Here is a 17,411-nt window from a genome sequence, read left to right as displayed (position 1 = left end):
GTGGGCTCAGAGGCCTCACACCAAGAGGCTCCCTCCCAGCTGCTGTCTCCTCGTCTCCTCACTGTAGCCCCTCTCCAGGCCCCACCCTGCCAGGCTGCCTGGTTTGGCAGGCTGGACTCTTTAGCCAGACGTGCCGTGAGGGGCTGGCTGGGCAGGGGACAGGCCAGCAGATATAGAATATAGGGCTGGGGCCAGCCTGGTGGCACAGTGGTTAAGTGCGCGTGTTCCGCTTCAGCAGCCGGGGTTTGCAGGTTTGGATCCTGGGTGCGGACATGGCACTGCTTGGCATACCATGCTGTGGTAGGCATCCCACATATAAAGTAGAGAAGATGGGCACAGATGTTAGCTCAGGGCCAGTCTTCCTCAGCAAAAAGAGGAGGGATTGGCAGCAGTTAGCTCAGGGCTAATCTTCCTCAAAAAAAAACAAACAAACAAACAAAAAAAAACAAGAATATAGGGCCTTCTGGACAAGGGTCTGGGAGACCTGAGTCACTGCTGTCCCCTGCCAGCTGATGGGGTCTACAGACGCACTGGAGGAGATGGGGGCTGGTGTCCAGACTCTCCACTCCTGCTGTTTCCCAGGCCTGCCTCTCCTGTCCTCCATTCCTCAACTCCCCACCAAGCCCCCTGCACCCAGCCCAGGCTCCAGGCTCATGTGACCGCCCCCTAGGATGGAGAGGGGTTACTAGCTGCCCAGGCTTCTTCTAGCAATCCTGCCCCAAGCACACCCTGAGAAGAGGTCCCCCCAGAGTCTGTCCCCCAAAGTGACAGTTGCTGCCGCTGGAGCTGAGCAGGAGATGGAGGGGAAGCTGGGAGGGCCTCCTGAGCATGGGGTGCCCCTCCCTGTGTGCCACCGTGCCTCATGGAGGGGAGGCTCAGGCCCACTCTTGCAAGCCCAGCCTCAGTTGGGGAGGAAGGGCTGTCTCTGGGTGTCGTCTGTGTGGTCTCCAGGGTTAGATGGATAACAGATTGGCTGTTCTTGGGGACCGCCTGTCTGTCAGATCCACTCTGCTACACTGTTGCCTCTCCATCCGCCTCTGTAACATCCTAACACTCTGTGGCCTCTGTCCCCTTTGCTCTCTATCCGGGTAACACTGTAACTCATTCTGAGTCTCCCCTGCCAGCCACACCCACAGTTCTTGGCCCGGCTCTCCCATCTCCCCAGCTGTGTTGGGGCTGGGCCTGGGGTGCCTGCCTACCTCTTGCCAGCTGCTGGGGGTACATCGGAGCCCTCCAGGCCTGGCGCCCGGCCCCAGTCCCTGAGAAGGGTGGAGGACGCTCAGGGGGCCAGGTGGGGCTTGTCTGTCCTGGCTGTCAGCGCCCATGATGGATGAGGGGTGGGGCAGGGAGGAGGCTGGACTCCTGCTGCGGAGGGAGTGGGGACTGGCCCCTGGGGACTGCCAGCAGACCCTCTGCTACTGGGGGGCCTGGGTGAGGGCCTCCACCCAGCAGGGTCTTTAAAGGCCCGAAGGCCCAGTACCCTCCCACTCCGCCCAGCACCATGGGCACCCAGGCCTTCCCCGCCGCCCTCTTCCTGCTCTGCCTGACTTCTGAAAGCCTGCAAGGCGGTGAGGGCAGCCGCTGGCTAGACGGCCTGAACAGCTGAGGGTGGGGCTGGGGGTGTAGGGAGAGTGTTGGGTCAGATGCTGGGGCTCTGGAGACGGGGGGGGCAGATGTGTGAAGTCTGGGCTCGGCAGGGTTTTGGGGCACTAGGGGATAGAGGGCTGGCTCCTGACTCTTCCCCATCTCTGGGGTCATTGCCCTGAGTCAGTCCCCCTCCCTTGCTCCCCAGGGCTGCCTCCGTTGTCTCCAGGCCTGGGGAAAGGTAAGTGGGCCCTCCCAGCACTGGAGTCAAGGAAGAGGGCCTGGTTTCTCCCCCCAGGGGTCTGGGAGTTCTCTGTGGGAGAACCCCAGAAATTCCTCAGCTCCAGGATCCAGATGAGGGGCCTAGGAAAGCACGGAGTCCCTCCCTGTCTTTGCGGCAGGCAGCCTGTCCGTGGTCAGTTCAAGCGCAGGGAGCACAGACACCTGCCGCCGTAGGAACGGAGTTGCAGAGTTGCGCTGGGGCAGACTCTAGCTCTGGATGTGAGAACATCAGGCGCGGAGGAGGGACCTGGAGCTGGGTCTTAGGGGGACAGGTTGTGACAGGAAAGGGGAAGGACATCCCTGGGAGCAAGATGGGGCAAAGGCCTGGAGGTGGGACAGGAGGGGAGGGAACAAGGCAAGCTGGAGCAGGGCCCGGGGCTGGGGCAGGAGGGGCTGGGTGTCACAGAAAGGTCTGTGGGGTCCTAAGGGTGGGAGAAGGGGCTCCCTCCTGAGATTTGATGCCTCCAGGCTGCAGGAGAGAAAGATTGGGGGGTGGCCAGGAGGATGAGATTTCCAGGAAGGGAGGGGTCCAAAGACCCTCTGAAGTAAGAATGGAGGGGAGAGGACACATGTCCCTGAGGAAGAGGGTGTGGGGGATGTGCCCAGACACCTCCCTCCATGCCGAAGGACCCTTCAGCCTCCGCTGTCCCTGACGCTGGTCTGTTCACCTGGCTCTGTCCTCGCCCCTCCTGTGACCAGAGGGGAAGCTGAGGCCCAGAGAGGGGGTGCACTCTTGCTCTGCAGAGCAGGAGGCGGGTCATCCAGATTCAGCCCTCTTTGCCCTCTCCTAAGCCACCCCCCTTCTCCCCGACCCTGTAGGTTTATGGAGCTCAAATGGCTACAGATCAGGTGAAGCTGGCTGAGAGGCAGGCGGGGTGGGGGCAGCCCTGTGTCCTCTAAATGAGGGTGGGGCACCCCTGCTCCTGGCCCCTCCTGCCTGCCCAGGCTCAGCTTCTCATTTTCCCAACAGGCTACGGTCCCCCCAGTGGCCTGGGAGCAGGTAAGGGATGGGCAAGTGGGATTTTGGGGTTAGAGGGCAGCTGTCTCAGAAATTCAAATACCTAGGGACATCACTGACACTTCCCAGGCAGAGAAGCCCCCATGACCCCTTCCTGCAGGCCTCTGTCCTTTCCCTCCTGCACACACTCCCCTCCCCCCAGGAATCCATCAAGACTGTTCTGGTGTCATCTCATCTGTATACCTTGCCCTGGGCACCCCCAATTCTTTCCTGTCCCTGCTTGTTCCTTGTGTCGGCCCACTAAGCCCCGCCCCAGGGCAAGCAAGCCTGGCTCACTGCGTGTCCCCTGGGCTAGCTGGGAGCAAGCTGGGGGGAGGGGTGGGCGGGTCCTGAGGAGACCCTGAGGGAGAGGGTTCTGGGTCCCTCATCTGCTCCCTGGGTTTTCCCCAGGCTCCCAAGGGGGTGTTAAACTTCAGAAGCCAGGCGAGCCCTGCCCAGGGCCAGCTCTCTCTATCTCTCCATCTTTCTCTCACACCCCTCACTTCTATCTGTGCCCCAGGATTCGGGAACGGGAATGGGCTGAGAGCCCAGCCAGGTGAGAATGGCGGGGTCTGGGAGTTGGTCGTCTGTCTCCTTGCCTCCCTCCCAGGCGGGGGGTGGGGGGTTGGTAGGAGGATTGGTGAATGATTGAGGGGGCAGATAGGGAGCCTTCAGGTTTGCTATTTCTGGCTGGGTCCAAGGGTCCTGCATCCCCACCCCAGCTGGGACCCCAAACCTCTCCAGTTCATCCCTCCCCCTCCCCACAGGCCTTCCAGCTCAGAATGGCTATGGAACAGGTAGAGATGAGCCCAGGGTTGGGGGAGCTGAGGCCAGGAGTCTAGGGGCATCCCCGAAATGGGGTCGTCTGAGACCCTCAGTTGATCCCCGTCTCCTTCTCAGGCGCTGGAGGGGGTGTGAGACCCCTCAAGCCAGGTGATAACCCCACCCTACTTGTCTCTCCCCATCTCTATGCCCTGCCCCCCACTGCTCCCTTACTCCCCTCTCACCCCCTCCTGCCCTATCTCCCCAGGGCTTGGGAATGGGAACCAGCTGGGAGCAGGGGCCTTCCCAGGTGTTGCAGCCCAGCCAGGTGAGGTGGGGGAAGAGGGATGGGTATGGACGTGGGGGGATACGGCCTGGTCAGGATCAGGAGGGTCTTCTCCCAGACTCCCTGGGGCCGAACTCGTGACTCACGGGAGGTGGAGGGAAGGACCATGAGGGTTCCTGAAGTCTGGTTTGGGAAAGGGAGAACAAGGGTACCCCTGCTTCACCTCCACCTTAGCTGGGAGCACAAGCACCCCTGCCTCACCCCTCAGCTCAGCATGGCTGTGGAGCCCCAGAAGAGGCTGGGTCCCTGGGGTCCCCTCATCTACTGCATTTCTCTCCTCAGGCATTGGAGGAGCTGTGAAACCTCAGAAACCAGGTGAGCCCCAGCTCCATGCCCCTCTGTCCACCCGCCATGGTCATCACCGCCTGTCTGCTCCCTTTGAAGCCCCAGCCCCTCCTCCTCATTCTGCCCTCTGGCTGTCTCTCCCCAGGATATGGCAATGGCCTGGGAGCTGGGGCCTTCCCAGGGCTGGGAGCCCAGCCAGGTGAGGACGCCTGGGGCAGCGCCCTGGGGTTCAGGGAGGGAGAAGAGCTGGAATCGGAATCAGTAGGGGAGAGAGTTGGGTTCTGTGGGGAGGACAAAGGGCTCAGCCTCTCCCCAGGCCTGGGAGGGAGCATGAAACCTGCAAATGAGGGAGAGCCCTGCCCTGGCCCATCTTGGCACTTTCCTGCCATTTCCATCCCAGCCCCCTCTGTGTGCTTGAACCTGCCCAACCCATGGCTTACAGTCCCCACTTCTGTGTCCCCAGGATTTGGGAGCAGAAATGGTTTAGGAGTCAGTGCTTTTCCCGGGGCAGGAGCCCTGCCAGGTAAGGGTGGCTCAGAACAGTGGCCAGGGACCAGGTAGGGGAGGGGGGTGAGAGCTGGGGGCATATGCTTGGATTTAGGGGTTCAGGGAGTTCCAGGCTCCATCACTTGATCTCTGTCTCTTTCTCAGGAATTGGAGGGATTGTGAAACCCCAAAAGCCAGGTGAGTCCTACGCTGTCCCTCTGTCCCCGTCCACCCCTGCTGCCTAGCCTCCCCTTGCTCCTTTCTGCTGCCTCCCTAGGATATGCCAACGGGAATGGGATGGGAACCAGGGCCTTCCTGGGAGTTGGAGCCCAGCCAGGTGAGGACACTGGGCCAAGCCAGGTTCTAGGAAGGAGGGGGTGGCTAGGGGAACTCAGGATCAGGAGGGCAGAAAATTGATTTCTGTGAGGAGAGGTGGGGTCTGCATGTGGCTCAGTCACATGCCTGGTCTTTCTCCAGGCTTGGGAGGGGCCTTGGAACCTCAGAAATCAGGCGAGCCAGAGACCCTGCCCTCCTGTCCCCCATCTTGACTCTGTCCCTGCCCATCCCTGTCCTTGTCTCCTCTCAACCCCAGTCCTCCCACACCCACTCCTCACACTGCTTTCCCTCTCCAGGACACTGCATGGCACTGGCAATGGCCTGGGGGCCCAGCCTAGGAGGGGTGGGTGGTGCTGGGGTGGGTGCTCAGAGGGAGAAGTCAGGGTCCAGCTCACGATCAGTGTTATCCGAGCACCTGCCCTGAGCCAGGCTGCAGCTGGCCACTGCAGGTGCTGCGCTGGTCAACCTTGACCGGGCTGCAGACTCGCTGGGCCCAGCCCACAAGCCCAGAACCACACGTGCAGCCACTGTGGGCTGTGGTCAGGACTGGGGTGACCCCATGGGAGGATGGAGGCTGAGGCTGAGAGGGGGCTGGAGGCTTGGGGGTTTTATTCTCGGCAGTGGGATGCCCCCTTGGGGTTTTAAGCAGAACGTGAAAGATCTTGTTAATACCTGAAAAACACTTGGCTCCAGGACTCGGTGGAGCGGAGGAGGAGGATGTGAGGAGGAAGCTGGCGGGTGTTTTCAGGGCTGGGCTGGGCCAGCAGCCAGCATAGGGGTGGGGAAAAATGGTGGCATTTAAGACTTGGCCGGGGTGGGGGGGGTGGGGGGGTGGGTCTCAGGACCAGATGGCAGCTGTGAGGGGGAGGTCTGGGGGTCCTGCCTCTTTCCTGTCACAGGTCCCCCAGTCACCTCCCCCTACTCCTCTTGTGAATCTATCCAGGCTGAATGGAGGGATGTGAGGGGAGGGCAGGGGTTCAGGGGGCTGAGGTGGGGACTGGGGGCCTTTCCCACTTCAGCAATGCCCAACTTTACTGTGTCACCCCCCACATAGGTCTCGCAGCTCAGAATGGCTTTGGACCAGGTAGAGAGTGGATGGGGGTGGAAGCTGGGAGCAGGGGCTGAATTTCTGGGTGGAGGCTTCAGGGCCCCTCACCTGCTCATCTCTTCCCCAGGCTTTGGAGGGGGTGGAAAACCCCAGAAGCCAGGTGAGCCCCACTCTATCCCAGTCTCTGTCCATTATCACATTCTCTGTCTGCTGCCCCCAAGCCCTGGATCTCTCCTGGTCCCTCTTCCTCTGTCTCCCTAGGATTTGGGAATGGGAATGGGCCAGGAGCCCAACCAGGTGTGGCCCTGGAGCTCTAGGAGTGGGGGGGACCTTGAGGGGGTAGCTGATATGCGGGCCCAACCCTAGTTGTGAGGGAAGAGGCAGGGTCAGGTAGATGCACAGACAGTCCCCTTCTCTTCCAAGGCCTGGGAGGACTAAAACCCCAGAAGCTAGATGAGACCCGCCCTCCCACCTGGTGTCACAAAACAAACATTCATTCAACAAACATCCAGGGGCCAGCCAGGTGCTGGAGGCAGGCACTCCCAGAGCCTGGGGCAGGCGGGAAGAGGCAGACAGGAAAGGAGCTGAAGGCAACGCGGCCAGGCTGCCCACTAGAGGGGAGCCCGGGCCTCCTGGGGAAGAGGAAGCGGAGGCCAGGAGGAGGCTGCTGGCTGTGGCCCACTGAGAAATTGGTGGGTTCTTGAGCTGGGGCATCCAAGAGAGGACCCAAGAGGGTCCAGGCCCTGGAAACGGCTTGGAGGCCAAGGTGACAGGAGCCAGAGCTGACAGCATGTGGTTGGTGAGGGGAAGGGGTCCCCTCAAGGGACTCCCTATCAAGGAGTCCACCTTCCTGGCTGTTTAACTTGGGTGCTGGCAGTGACACCCAATCAGATGGGACCCAGGCAGCTGGGTATGGCATTCAGGCTCTGAAGGGAGGCTGGACCCCAGGGGGAGGTCAAGGACCTGGCTGGGGGTGGGGGCACTGGCTTTGGGGGGAGCCACAGAGAGAACCCAGAACCCCTCTCTTCTCCCACCAGGTCCTGCAGCTCAGAACGGCTATGGACCAGGTAGGGGCGGGCCGGGGTTCTGGGGAGGCCCAGAGGTGGGGGCCGGGTCCCTCACCTGCTCCCTGTCCCCCTACCAGGCTTTGGAGGGGCCGTGAAACCCCAGAAGCCGGGTGAGCCTCCCTCTGCCTCTCTCCACCCCCTAAAACCCTGAGCTCCCCTCCCCCTGTTCACACTCCCACCTTGGTCTGTCCCCCTAGGATTTGGGAACGGCAATGGGCTGGGTGCCCAGCCAGGTGAGACTGGTGGGGTCTGGGGTGGGGGGTATCGCCTCCCACCTCCCTCCAGGCCTTGGAGAGGCAGGACTGGTGAATAACTGAGGGGTGCTGAAAGGAAGCCTCTAGGATCCCAGCTTTCTGGCTTGGTCCAAGAGGGGGGACCTTCACTTCCACCTCAGCAAGACCCCAAATCCCTCCAGCTCACCCTTCCTTTCCCCACAGGCCAGGAAACCCAGAACGGATACGGGGCAGGTAGGAACAGAGTGGGAGGAGCCTGGGGAGGCCTGCAGATGGGGGCTCCTGAGTCCCTCACCTGCCCCCGTTTCTTCTCCAGGCTTCAGGGGGGGCATGAAGCCCCAGAAGCCAGGTGAGTCCTGCCCTAGTCTTGTCTCTATCCACGTCCCCCTGAAGCCGGAGCACCCCCTGCTCATACCTCCCTCTCTCTCTCCAGGATCTGGGAAAGGGCTAGGAGGGGGCCTCCCTTGGGGCAGGGGCCCAGGCTTCTTAGGGGGAGAGAGGAGGGCAAGGAGCTGGGGCAGGGGCTATGTGTGGAGTAGTGGGGAGTTGGAGGGGTCTGCCTATGGCCTGGAAGGGACGGGAGAGACCCCCCCTCGCACCTTGTCTCTGAGGCCACCGACTCTGCCCTGCCCCCTCCTGAACCCTGCAGACACTGGCCCTCATACCCGCCCCTGCTTTTCTTCCTCAGGATACATTCAGGGAAATGGACTGGGAGCCCAGCCAGGTGAGCGCAGCTGGACGGGGCCGGAGGGGTTGTGAGGGAGGAGAGAAGCAAGAGCTGGGGGCACAGCAGATGGAGGGGTGGGGCCTGGGGGGTAAGGAGAGGCCTGGCAGAGGCAATGTCAGCCTCTCAGCCTCCCCAGGCCTAGGAGGGAGCCAGAAAGTCCAGCGGCCAGGTGAGAGGTGAGAGGAGAGCCATCCTGTCCCTTGTCCCTCTCAGGCCTTTTCTCTTGGCCCCCACCTCCTGCAGACCTAAGTGTATTGTGCTGGGCCTGTGTATGACTCTAAGAGGGGATTGGGGTGTCCAGGGGCACCAAGGACCATGGGGAGAGGAGTGGGAGGCCAGACCAAGGGACTCCAGTGCTGGCCTCACCCCCTCAGCCCCATGGCCATCTTTATCATTCCCCTCTTCTCCCCACAGGCCCTGTGACTCAAAACGGCTATGGACCAGGTAGGGGCGGGCTGGGGTTCTGGGGAGGCCCAGAGGTGGGGGCCGGGTCCCTCACCTGCTCCCTGTCCCCCTACCAGGCTTTGGAGGGGCCGTGAAACCCCAGAAGCCGGGTGAGCCTTCCCCTACCTGTCTTCCTCCCTCCCCAAAACCCTGAGTTCCTCTCCCCCATTCACACTCCCACCTCGGTCTGTCTCCCCAGGATTTGGGAATGGCAATGGGCTGGGAGCCCAGCCAGGTGAGACTGGTGGGGTCTGGGGCGGGGTTCCGCATCTTGGTGTCCTCTCCCGCCTCCCTGCAGGCCTTCGAGGGGCAGGATTGGTGAATGGTTATGAGGGGCTGGAGGAGCCCTTGTTAGGGCTTGGCTCTGAAGGGGGGACCACGGGCCGGACCTTCACCCCCACCTTAGCCAGGGTCCCAAACCCCTGTTCATCCCTCCCTCCCTCACAGGCCTCCCAGCTCAGAATGGCTACCCTGCAGGCCCCCCAGCTCAGAATGGCTACGGAGCAGGTAGTGGGGGGTTGGGAGAGCTGGGGGCTGGGAGAGGAGGAGACAAGAGGGGCCCTGGGGAGGAGATGATCCTCACTGAGACCCTGTTCTGAGAATCCACTCTGGGCTCCTGCCAGACTTGGAGAGGGTGGAGTTGGCCATGAATGGAGGTGGCATGGGGCAGAGGCGGCCCCAGGGCTTCTGGTTCCTAAACTGGGAGGGAAGGGCAGCCCAGTCCCCAGCCTCCCGCACCTCAGCCTCTCCCTCTCCGTCCCCACAGGCCCTCAGGTTCCTATCGGTTACGGACCAGGTAGGGGGGTGGGCGCTGGGGGCCAGATGCCAGGGTGCTGGGGGAGAGGCCCAGTGGGTGGGTCCTGGGTGCCTCACCTGCTTCCGTCTCTTCTCCAGGCATTGGTGAGGGCATGAAGCTGCAGAAGCCAGGTGAACCCTTTTTCTCTACCCGCTTGTGATACTGAGGTTTATAACAAGAGATGTTTATTTTGTTTCCCTCCCATTTCTGGCACAGAGCTAGCTCCTAAAAGCCTCGGAATTTCCTAAGTGAGGAGGGTGTTAATGGTGTCTTTTGTTGTGTTAATGAGATGACTTTTGGAAAGCCCCTGGGTCACCTAAGGATAGGGGCTGGTTGCCAGGGGAACCCACCTCGTGGTTAGAGGGTTGGAACTTTCAATCCCACCCCTGACCTGTGGGAGGAGGCGGGGCTGGAGAGTGAGTTCAATCACCAATGGCCAATGGGGTAATCAATCATGCCAGCGGCCTGAAAACCCGGAAGGACTGGGATTGGAGAGCTTCTTCTCGAGTTGAGGAGCACGTGGGGATTTGGGGAGAGCAAGAAGCTCCACACCCCTCCCCCATACCTTGCCCTGTGCATCTCTTCCATCTGGCTGTTCCCGAGTTAGATCCTTTTACAATAAACGAGTAATCTAGTAAGTAAAATATTTTCCCGAGTTCTGTGAGCCACTCCCGCAAATTAATCGAACACAAGGAGGGGGTCATGGGAACCTCCCATTTATAGCTGGTGGGTCAGAAGCACGGGTGACAACCTGGACTGGCGATTGGCACCTGAAATGGGTGAGGAGAGGAACGGTCTTGTTGGACTGAGCCCTTAACCTGGGGGATCTGACGCCATCTCCGGGTTAAATAGTGTCAGAATTGAGTTAAATTGTCAGACACCCAGCTGGCTTCTGAGAATTGCTTGGTGGTATTGGAAACCCCCAAAATTGGAATTGGTGTCAGAATTGGACCTCCCCCCACCACGACTCCTCTCTATCCCCAGAAACTGTCTACTTCCCCACCCTGTTCCGCCTCACAACCCCCACCCTGTCTCCCCAGTTTACAGGAACGGGCTGGCAGCCAGAGCCTTCCCAGGCCAAAGGGCCCAGCCAGGTGAAGGAGGCAGGGGGTGGGCCCTGGAGTTCTGGGAAGTGGCGGGGAGGGGGCAAAGGGCCCCATGGGGCAAAGAGGGGTCCTGAGGAAGAGAAGAGGCAGAGTGGGGTCTCCCCCAGCCAGCTGCTGCTCTCCTATCTGCTCTTCCTCCCAGGATCCCCGCCAGGGGCCGGGCTGCAAATCCCAGCAGGTGAGGGCAGTGAGGGCCCTGTCGGGGAGGGAGGCCTCCTTACTAGGGCGGGGCCTGGTTTGAAGCGGCCTCTGTCTCTCCTGCAGGTCTGGGAGAGGGTGTGAAACCTCAGAAGCCAGGCGAGTGAGACCCCCGCATCTCTGTCCTGCACCTCCTCCTGCCTCACCTTCCACACCCCCTTCCCTAAATACTGCCCCTCATCTCCCTGCTTTCCTCTCCAGGATATGGCAACGGAAACGGGCTGGGGGCCCAGCCAGGTGAGGCTTCTGGGGCTGGAGGGGTGTGGCAAGGAGGGAGGTGGAGGGGATGTTGCTGGAAGGCAGAGGGGCTGGTTGGGCAAACAGCAGGAACCATGTCAGGTGGCTCTGTCACCTGTCACCACAGGAGCTTGTGGCTCCTGGGAGCTGGGGTTTTCCTGACCTGGCCAATGACCTCTCTTGGAACCTGTGTCTGCCTTAGAAGCCACTGCAGGCTGATGACTTGGCCAGGCTAAGTCCAGGAGGGCAGCTTGGGGTGGGTGCTGGCCTGCGCTCAGTGCTCTGTCCCTCCCCCGTCCACATCCCTGCAATGGGAGGGGCCCTTCACTGCTTCTCCCCAGGCCTCCCCCTCTGGGGAGCTGTTAAGATAAAAGGGGTGGTTGGGGCCTGAATTCCCAGCTCCCCCCCACCCTGTGCAGAATGGCAATTTCCCAGGTCAGTGTGGAGGGGGGACATTGGGGGTACCCGTCCCTGGAGGGGCTGGGCCTGCCTGGGCAGCTCAGAAGCCCCTGTGCCCATTCTCCAGCTGAGACAGAGCCTTGTCACAGTGAGCTAGCTGAGGGAAAGCTGAACTCTGGTCCTGAGACCCCATGTAACCTCCAATATGGCAGCTCCCCCCAGCCCCTGCCCCCATGGCAGGCTGCAGCATTCCCAACCCACCCTGCCTCGGGCTCACTCCTGTCCCCTGGCTTTCTTCCTAGCACCAACTGCAGCCATCCAGTGGGGACTGAAACCTCAGAAAGCAGGTGTGAGTCTGTCTGCTCCCTGTCCCCATACCAGATCAGGGTCACTCCTGCAACACTCTTGTTCCCTAGCTGCCTCAGCTGTTTGGGCACCACAAGGCCAGGAAGTCCCTCCCTAAGCCTACCCTCACTCTCTGTTGCTGCTTTCTAAGCTCATTTCTTCTGTTCTGTTCTTTGTGGATAGGGAGAATGCCTTCTTCCTCCTCAGAGTCCCTAAGGTCCACATGTGGCCCCCAAGGAGTTAGGGAAAGTCTGGGTCCTCCCGTCTGATCTCCATTCTCTTCACAGGGTACCAGCCTCTGAATGGCTATGGACCAGGAGCAGAAGTGGGTGAGTCTGAGTTCTCCCCTTCCTTACCCTCCCCTCCCTTCCGTCAGCTTCGGATGAAGGGACCAAAGACTGCAGCTGTCTCCAACCCCCCAGCTCTGACCCCTGTTTCCTCTCCTCCAGGCTTTGGTGGTGGCCTTCAGCCCCAGAAAGTCGGTGAGCCCCCCAGGCCCCCATCTTGGGCATGAGCTGGCATCTTCCTCATGGCGAGTCCTCCTTGTTGCTGTCTCTCGCCGTGTCTGTCTCTCTCTTTCCTTATTCACCCAGTGCATATTGACTATGCACAGTGGTGGCCAGAACCAGGTGCAGTGTCTCAGGCAAGGGTGGAATGACAGACTGAGGCTGCCTAGAGGGAGGTTGGGGAGGCTTCTGGAAGGTGGGACCCCAGAGGTTGTACGGGGTTAGCTGGCTGACGGTGGGGAAAGGTGCGAGGTCCTCTCAGGTCATCTCTGAGTCGGTCTGTCTCACCACGAGGAGTCCTCCTGGTCTGTCAGTACTGCCCCCCAGCCCCTCCCCAACCTCTCTCCTGCAGGGTTTGGTTACTGGAATGGTGGTCTGGGAGCTGGGGTCTTCCCTGAGGCCCGCCCGCAGCCAGGTGCCTGGGGGTGGGGTGGGGTGGGAGGCCCAGGCTCAGGGGCTGCTGCTGCCTCTGACCTTCTTTTTTCTCCTCCAGGGTTCCCTGGGGCCAATGGCTTTAGGAATGGTGAGTTGGCCCCAGGGGACAGTGCAGGGGTGAGGGGAAAGGACGTCCAGGGGCTGGGCAGGAATGGCTTGGATCTCTTGCAGGGTATGAGGAGGAAGTGCTTGTGGACTCCAGAGCAGCAGCTCCAGCCCCTGAAGGAAATGGTAAGAAATGAGTGTTCAGGGAGCAGAGAGAACCCCGGTAAGCAAGCGTTGCAGGGACCAGGCCAAGTGGGCGGGGGATCCAATGTCTGGGGAGGACCGGGGCATGCTGGATGTCCAGGTCCAGTGAGCAGGGTGCCCATGCCAGCTTTCCTCCTGCAGGTCAGGCCGCTTCCCTGAGGGGCTCTCCCTGGCCCTCCCTCCAGCCCTGGGGAGCTGCCCTGAAGCCTGGATATGCTGCTGGAGGCACATATCCAGGGGTCAGCAGCCAGCCAGGTAATGGGGTGTGTGGAAGAGTGCTGTGGGGGGTCAGGGGTGGCACTGGGGGGCTGGGTCCTGGGCCCAGGCCCACCCCACAGCCCTGCAGAGATAGAGGGGTGGCACTGGTGGCAGAGGAAGACAGGAGGGAATAGGCAGGAAAGGGTGGGGCTGGAGGAGAGGCAGGTGGAGCAGGGGCCCTGAGCAGGAACCTGGACACTAAACCAAGATGGGGAGGTGACAGAGTTGGAAGGCGGACCATCGGGGACTCAGTGCTCCCACCTTCTGTCCCTCCCTCCAGGGCCCTATGGGCAACTGAGGCCAGACCTGGGCCCCGGGCCTTTCGGTGAGTGGGGGTCTCCCAGGGCCTGGGGTGAAGTTGGGGTGGGCAGGAGGACTCTGAAGTCCTCTGGTGACCCAGGTGCCCTGCCTTGTGCACCTTAGGGGGCCCTGAGGTGAAGAGAGACATCAGTGACCTGCTGGGAAATGGCTATGGAGGTGAGAGGGAGCACATTGGCCCAGTCCCCTACTCGCCCCATGCCACCATTGTCAGCCCTCCAGGCTGCACTGGGTCCCCAGCCCTTGGGAGAGAGAGCAGGCTCTCAGGCCACCTGTAGGCATCTGCTGAGTGACTGACCTCAGAGACCAGAGGAAGGAGAGGGCTCAGGTCCCCTGGGAAGTGAGGAGGGGGCCAGACCTCACCAGTGCTCTGCTCTCCCTCTTCCCAGGCCGCTGCCCTCTTGGGAAATGCTAAGCACTGGAGCCCATCCCCCACCCATCCTGAGCGCCTCTGGGCAGAGCCTGGGCAGCCAGGCAAGGATGGCCAGACCCTCAGGCTCAGCCTCTGGCCCGGCTGAAGTATTAATAAAGGCAGTGTGCTTCCCTCTTTGCCTCTGTGTGCCGTGGGGGCAGGGATCAGCTGGCTGGGGTGGGGCACCTGGGCCTGTAGCCTCCACCCAGCACCTCCTTCCATTCATTCATTCATTCATTCAACAAACGTCAATGTGGCTGTGTGCCAGGGCTGTACTCCAAGGGGAGAGGTGTGAGAACAGAACACACTCAGCCCTGCCCTTGGGGAGGGAGCATCGCTGGGTCACAATCTAGTGGGGGAACCACATCCATTTAGGGGACCTGTGCATTAACTGTGTTTTAATTTATAATCAATGTATTAAAGTTATTAAAGTAAAAATCTCATTTTCCTGAAGCCTTTACACTTGTCTTCTAGATGTCACTGTACTGATTTATCTTATAATTTGGATATAGAACTTCCCCATTCTTTGATTAATGCTCAGTTAGATTAGAAATCGACAGATCGACTTCCCCCCAAATATGCAGCATGCCCTACAAGCCTGATGAACTCAATTCCCTTAGACATGTCAAACAATTGCACACATAATCTACTTGACCTCTCAGTGGAGCGGAGGGGTGCAGATCCAACCAGAAACTTCTCCCTAAGCACTTACAGGGCTCCTGGAAAGGAATAAACCAGACATTTAACATCTCAGATTACTGAGTGTGTTCAAACATCTTAAAAAGCCGTTACTAATCAAGTTTCAGGATCAGTGCTACTGGATCACTTCGTTTTCCCATCCCATGATTACAAATTTACTCACCCGGAAATATGGAAGCAAACTGCTTTCCTAGGCTGGGTCCCGAGTGGAGGTTGCAAAATTGGGGATTGACCTACTGTTCTGAGCTTTGACCTAAAGCCTGGCGAGTCCCTGAACCAGTCTCTCCGAGCCTCCGTGTTCTGAGCTGTGCCTTTCCAGGCCCACACCTCTTCTTGCAGCCTGGTTAAGTTTTAACTGAAGAACCGATGGGATTTGGCACCCTATAAGGAACTCAGCTCAACTTCCTATTGGCTTGATTTACAATAGCGGGATTTCGGTGCAGGCCCAAACCTCACCACAATATGCACAAGGTTTTGGGTTGATCAACCTTTAGGAGTTTCTGTAAACATTATTGGAACTCCAGCCTGATTTCTCTTAGCCTACCTCATTTGATTTGCTCTATTTGAGAATCATCACAGACTTTTGCTTTTTCACAAAACTACTAATTCTTTAAAAGTATCCAAATAGTCTTATCTTTCTCTGCCCCCAGGCATGGAATAAACCATATCTTTTTACCGGAGGACAAGATTAGAGGCCAACATCTGGGCTCAGGGGACATTGAGCAGACTGTCTCAGTGAGGGCAGTGGGTGATGTCCTTCCTAACCCACGTAGAAATGCTCTAATATTCTTCTAATATAGGTTTCTATATTCCGATTTTAAAAAGACTGACCACTTTCTCCTTTTTTCAGATTCTCACCCACCTGTCATTTATAACCGTTCTTAGCAACGTTGCCACAAATGCTACATGTCATCAAACTTTGCTTTTGAATTATGATATCGTTTCATCTCTTCTTTAAGGAAATTGAAGGGAAATCTGTGTGGGTCTTGAACCACACCCAGGCGCATCAGTCTGGAAACACTAGGGCAGACTCCAAAAGAGGAGAGCCACACACTCTCTACTCATTGGCCGCTGCAGGGGGGCGCGGCGGGGCGGGGCGCGGCAGCCATGGGGACGCCGCGGCTCAGGGGACCCTCAGGCCGGGCCAGGTGGGGGCGCCCACTGCGCGGGTGCAGAGCCTGGTCTCAGGACTAGTGGAGGGTGGGGCCTGTGGCACCACGGGGCACCGTGATTGGTTGAGAGCAGGGGAGGGCGGGAAGAAGAACTTGACAGAGAGCGCTGCTGCCTTTGACTGGCTGCCAGCGGGGAGCTCGTGACAGCCGGAGGGAGAGACGCGCCCGCAGCCAGCGCACTGGCCCTTGATTGGCTGGGGCGCGGCGGAGCGCGGCTCCGATTGGCTGGGCCGTCTGCCGCGCCGCGCGTGGCCTCCCACCGAGGAACCGGACTGCCGCGGGAGGCGCGCGCCAGGCACGGGAGCGGTGGCAGCCAAGCTGGCGGAGCGGCTTCCCCGCTCCCGCTCGCACCCGCGGCTCGCCCGCGTCCGTGCCCACTCGCGGCGGGGCCGGGCCCGCGCGTCGCTGTCGCTGACCCCGCCGCCCGCGCCGTCCCTGCCCCACCCGCCGCTGCCTGGCCTGCCGCCGGGCCTGAGCCCGGGGCCGCCGCCGCTCTCGGCGCTCGCCCTGGCCGAGCTGCCGCCGCTGCCCGCGCTCCCACTGCGGCCCGAACCTCTGGCGCCCTGGGGCCCCGGCGCCCACCTGGCGCTGCCGGAGCTGCCACCCGAGGCCTGTGCACCCGCGCCGCCCGCCGCCGCGCTCGCCCTGCAGCACCTGCCGCGCCTGCCCGCGCCCGCGCCGCCGCCCGCGCACCTGCCGCTGCCGCCGCTGCCGGAGGCCGCCGTAGCCGCCACGCCCGGGCCCGTGGGCGCGCGCGGCCGCCCACCCCTGGTCGCCGAGCCGCCCCCGCTGCCGCTGCCGCCGCTGCCTGCACGGCCCTCGTCCTTCAGCCTGCTGGCGCTGCCCGCGCCCCGCGACCCCTGGCCGCTGCCCGTCTTCCCCCCGCCCCTGCCGCCGCCGCCACCGCCGCCTTACTTCTTCCTGTCGCCACCCTGCTGACCGCCCGGCCCTCCCAGAGGCCGCCGACGCGGAGGGGCTGCGGGCCGGTGAGTAGGCAGCTTTGCCCAGACACCCGGGCTGTGCCCCTCGGCGCCTTCCCCGCGGGCGGATTCAGAAGGCGTGGGGCACGGGGAAGAGGGAAAGGTGTCGGGGAGCAGCCCAGGTTTGGGGGAGGAAGGAGCAAGTCTGAAAATACACTCACTTTAAGATTAGGGTCTTTATTCTATTTTCCCAGCTATCCTACAGAAGGTCTCCTGCCTGGTTATTTGAGAATGTAATTCATCCCCCGTGCTGATAAGCTGGCTGGTGATCTGGGCAGGTGGGGCTGGGGAGCCCACAGCACGTGGCTGAGGAAATGAAAACAAAAGTTTAAAATGTTCTAACTAGGGTACCCCAAAAGTCTCATTTTCCCTTATAAAATAAAGGATTTGGATGTCATGCCCAAGACCCTCCTCGATTTTCATTTGTATGGCTTCTTGGAAATTCAGATCCTGCCTTCCAAGTCTTAAGAAGTTAAACTTTCAACTGAAATAGATCCAGGGGTCCTGAGGGCCTGGGTGCACCAGGAAAACAGTGGTGTTGATGGACAATCGATACTGGGCCCTGGAGCAGGAGTGTCACATGCAAGGGCTGTCAAGTCATCCCCAGGGGACAGGAAAGCTCCCACGGTGAGTCATGAGAGGAAGCCCCTGTTCTCTCCCCATCTTTACCTACCCCCCGCCCCGCTGCTGGTTTCTCCCCAGTG

At 60.5% G+C, this 17,411-nt stretch overlaps 2 protein-coding genes across 37 annotated transcripts; both read left to right on the top strand.

Moving 5' to 3' along the window:
- The first annotated feature begins 1,345 nt into the window (after positions 1 to 1,345).
- Positions 1,346 to 13,989, top strand: GREP1 (glycine rich extracellular protein 1). 36 transcript variants are annotated; one of them, XM_070566993.1, is made up of 39 exons: positions 1,407 to 1,568; positions 1,793 to 1,825; positions 2,837 to 2,866; positions 3,384 to 3,419; positions 3,764 to 3,796; positions 3,894 to 3,953; positions 4,254 to 4,286; positions 4,402 to 4,455; positions 4,720 to 4,779; positions 4,908 to 4,940; positions 5,020 to 5,079; positions 6,133 to 6,162; positions 6,254 to 6,286; positions 7,164 to 7,193; positions 7,271 to 7,303; positions 7,391 to 7,426; positions 7,631 to 7,660; positions 7,743 to 7,775; positions 8,115 to 8,150; positions 8,568 to 8,597; positions 8,675 to 8,707; positions 8,797 to 8,832; positions 9,045 to 9,104; positions 9,364 to 9,393; positions 9,492 to 9,524; positions 10,434 to 10,487; positions 10,642 to 10,677; positions 10,764 to 10,796; positions 10,899 to 10,934; positions 11,636 to 11,680; positions 11,966 to 12,007; positions 12,128 to 12,160; positions 12,537 to 12,599; positions 12,678 to 12,707; positions 12,791 to 12,850; positions 13,010 to 13,123; positions 13,407 to 13,451; positions 13,550 to 13,603; positions 13,834 to 13,989. In XM_070566993.1, exons 1-39 carry the CDS (start codon positions 1,502 to 1,504, stop codon positions 13,857 to 13,859), a joined length of 1,653 nt encoding a protein of 550 aa, XP_070423094.1. In that variant the 5' UTR covers positions 1,407 to 1,501; the 3' UTR covers positions 13,860 to 13,989. The 36 variants fall into 36 exon arrangements, with proteins under 36 accessions (XP_070423130.1, XP_070423121.1, XP_070423131.1 ...); XM_070567003.1 differs by lacking the exon at positions 13,550 to 13,603 and having other exon boundaries at positions 1,403 to 1,568; XM_070567002.1 differs by lacking the exon at positions 11,636 to 11,680 and having other exon boundaries at positions 1,404 to 1,568.
- Positions 13,925 to 17,118, top strand: LOC103551619 (uncharacterized). The gene is made up of 3 exons (XM_070568943.1): positions 13,925 to 13,963; positions 15,875 to 16,713; positions 16,902 to 17,118. The coding sequence occupies exons 1-2, from the start codon at positions 13,925 to 13,927 to the stop codon at positions 16,664 to 16,666; spliced, it is 831 nt and encodes a 276-aa protein (XP_070425044.1). The 3' UTR covers positions 16,667 to 16,713; positions 16,902 to 17,118.
- The last annotated feature ends 293 nt before the right edge of the window (positions 17,119 to 17,411 follow it).

This window comes from Equus przewalskii, chromosome 12, assembly GCF_037783145.1.
Source record: "Equus przewalskii isolate Varuska chromosome 12, EquPr2, whole genome shotgun sequence".
Classification (NCBI taxonomy): Eukaryota; Metazoa; Chordata; class Mammalia; order Perissodactyla; family Equidae; genus Equus; species Equus przewalskii.
This window is presented reverse-complemented; position numbering and strand designations above follow the sequence as displayed.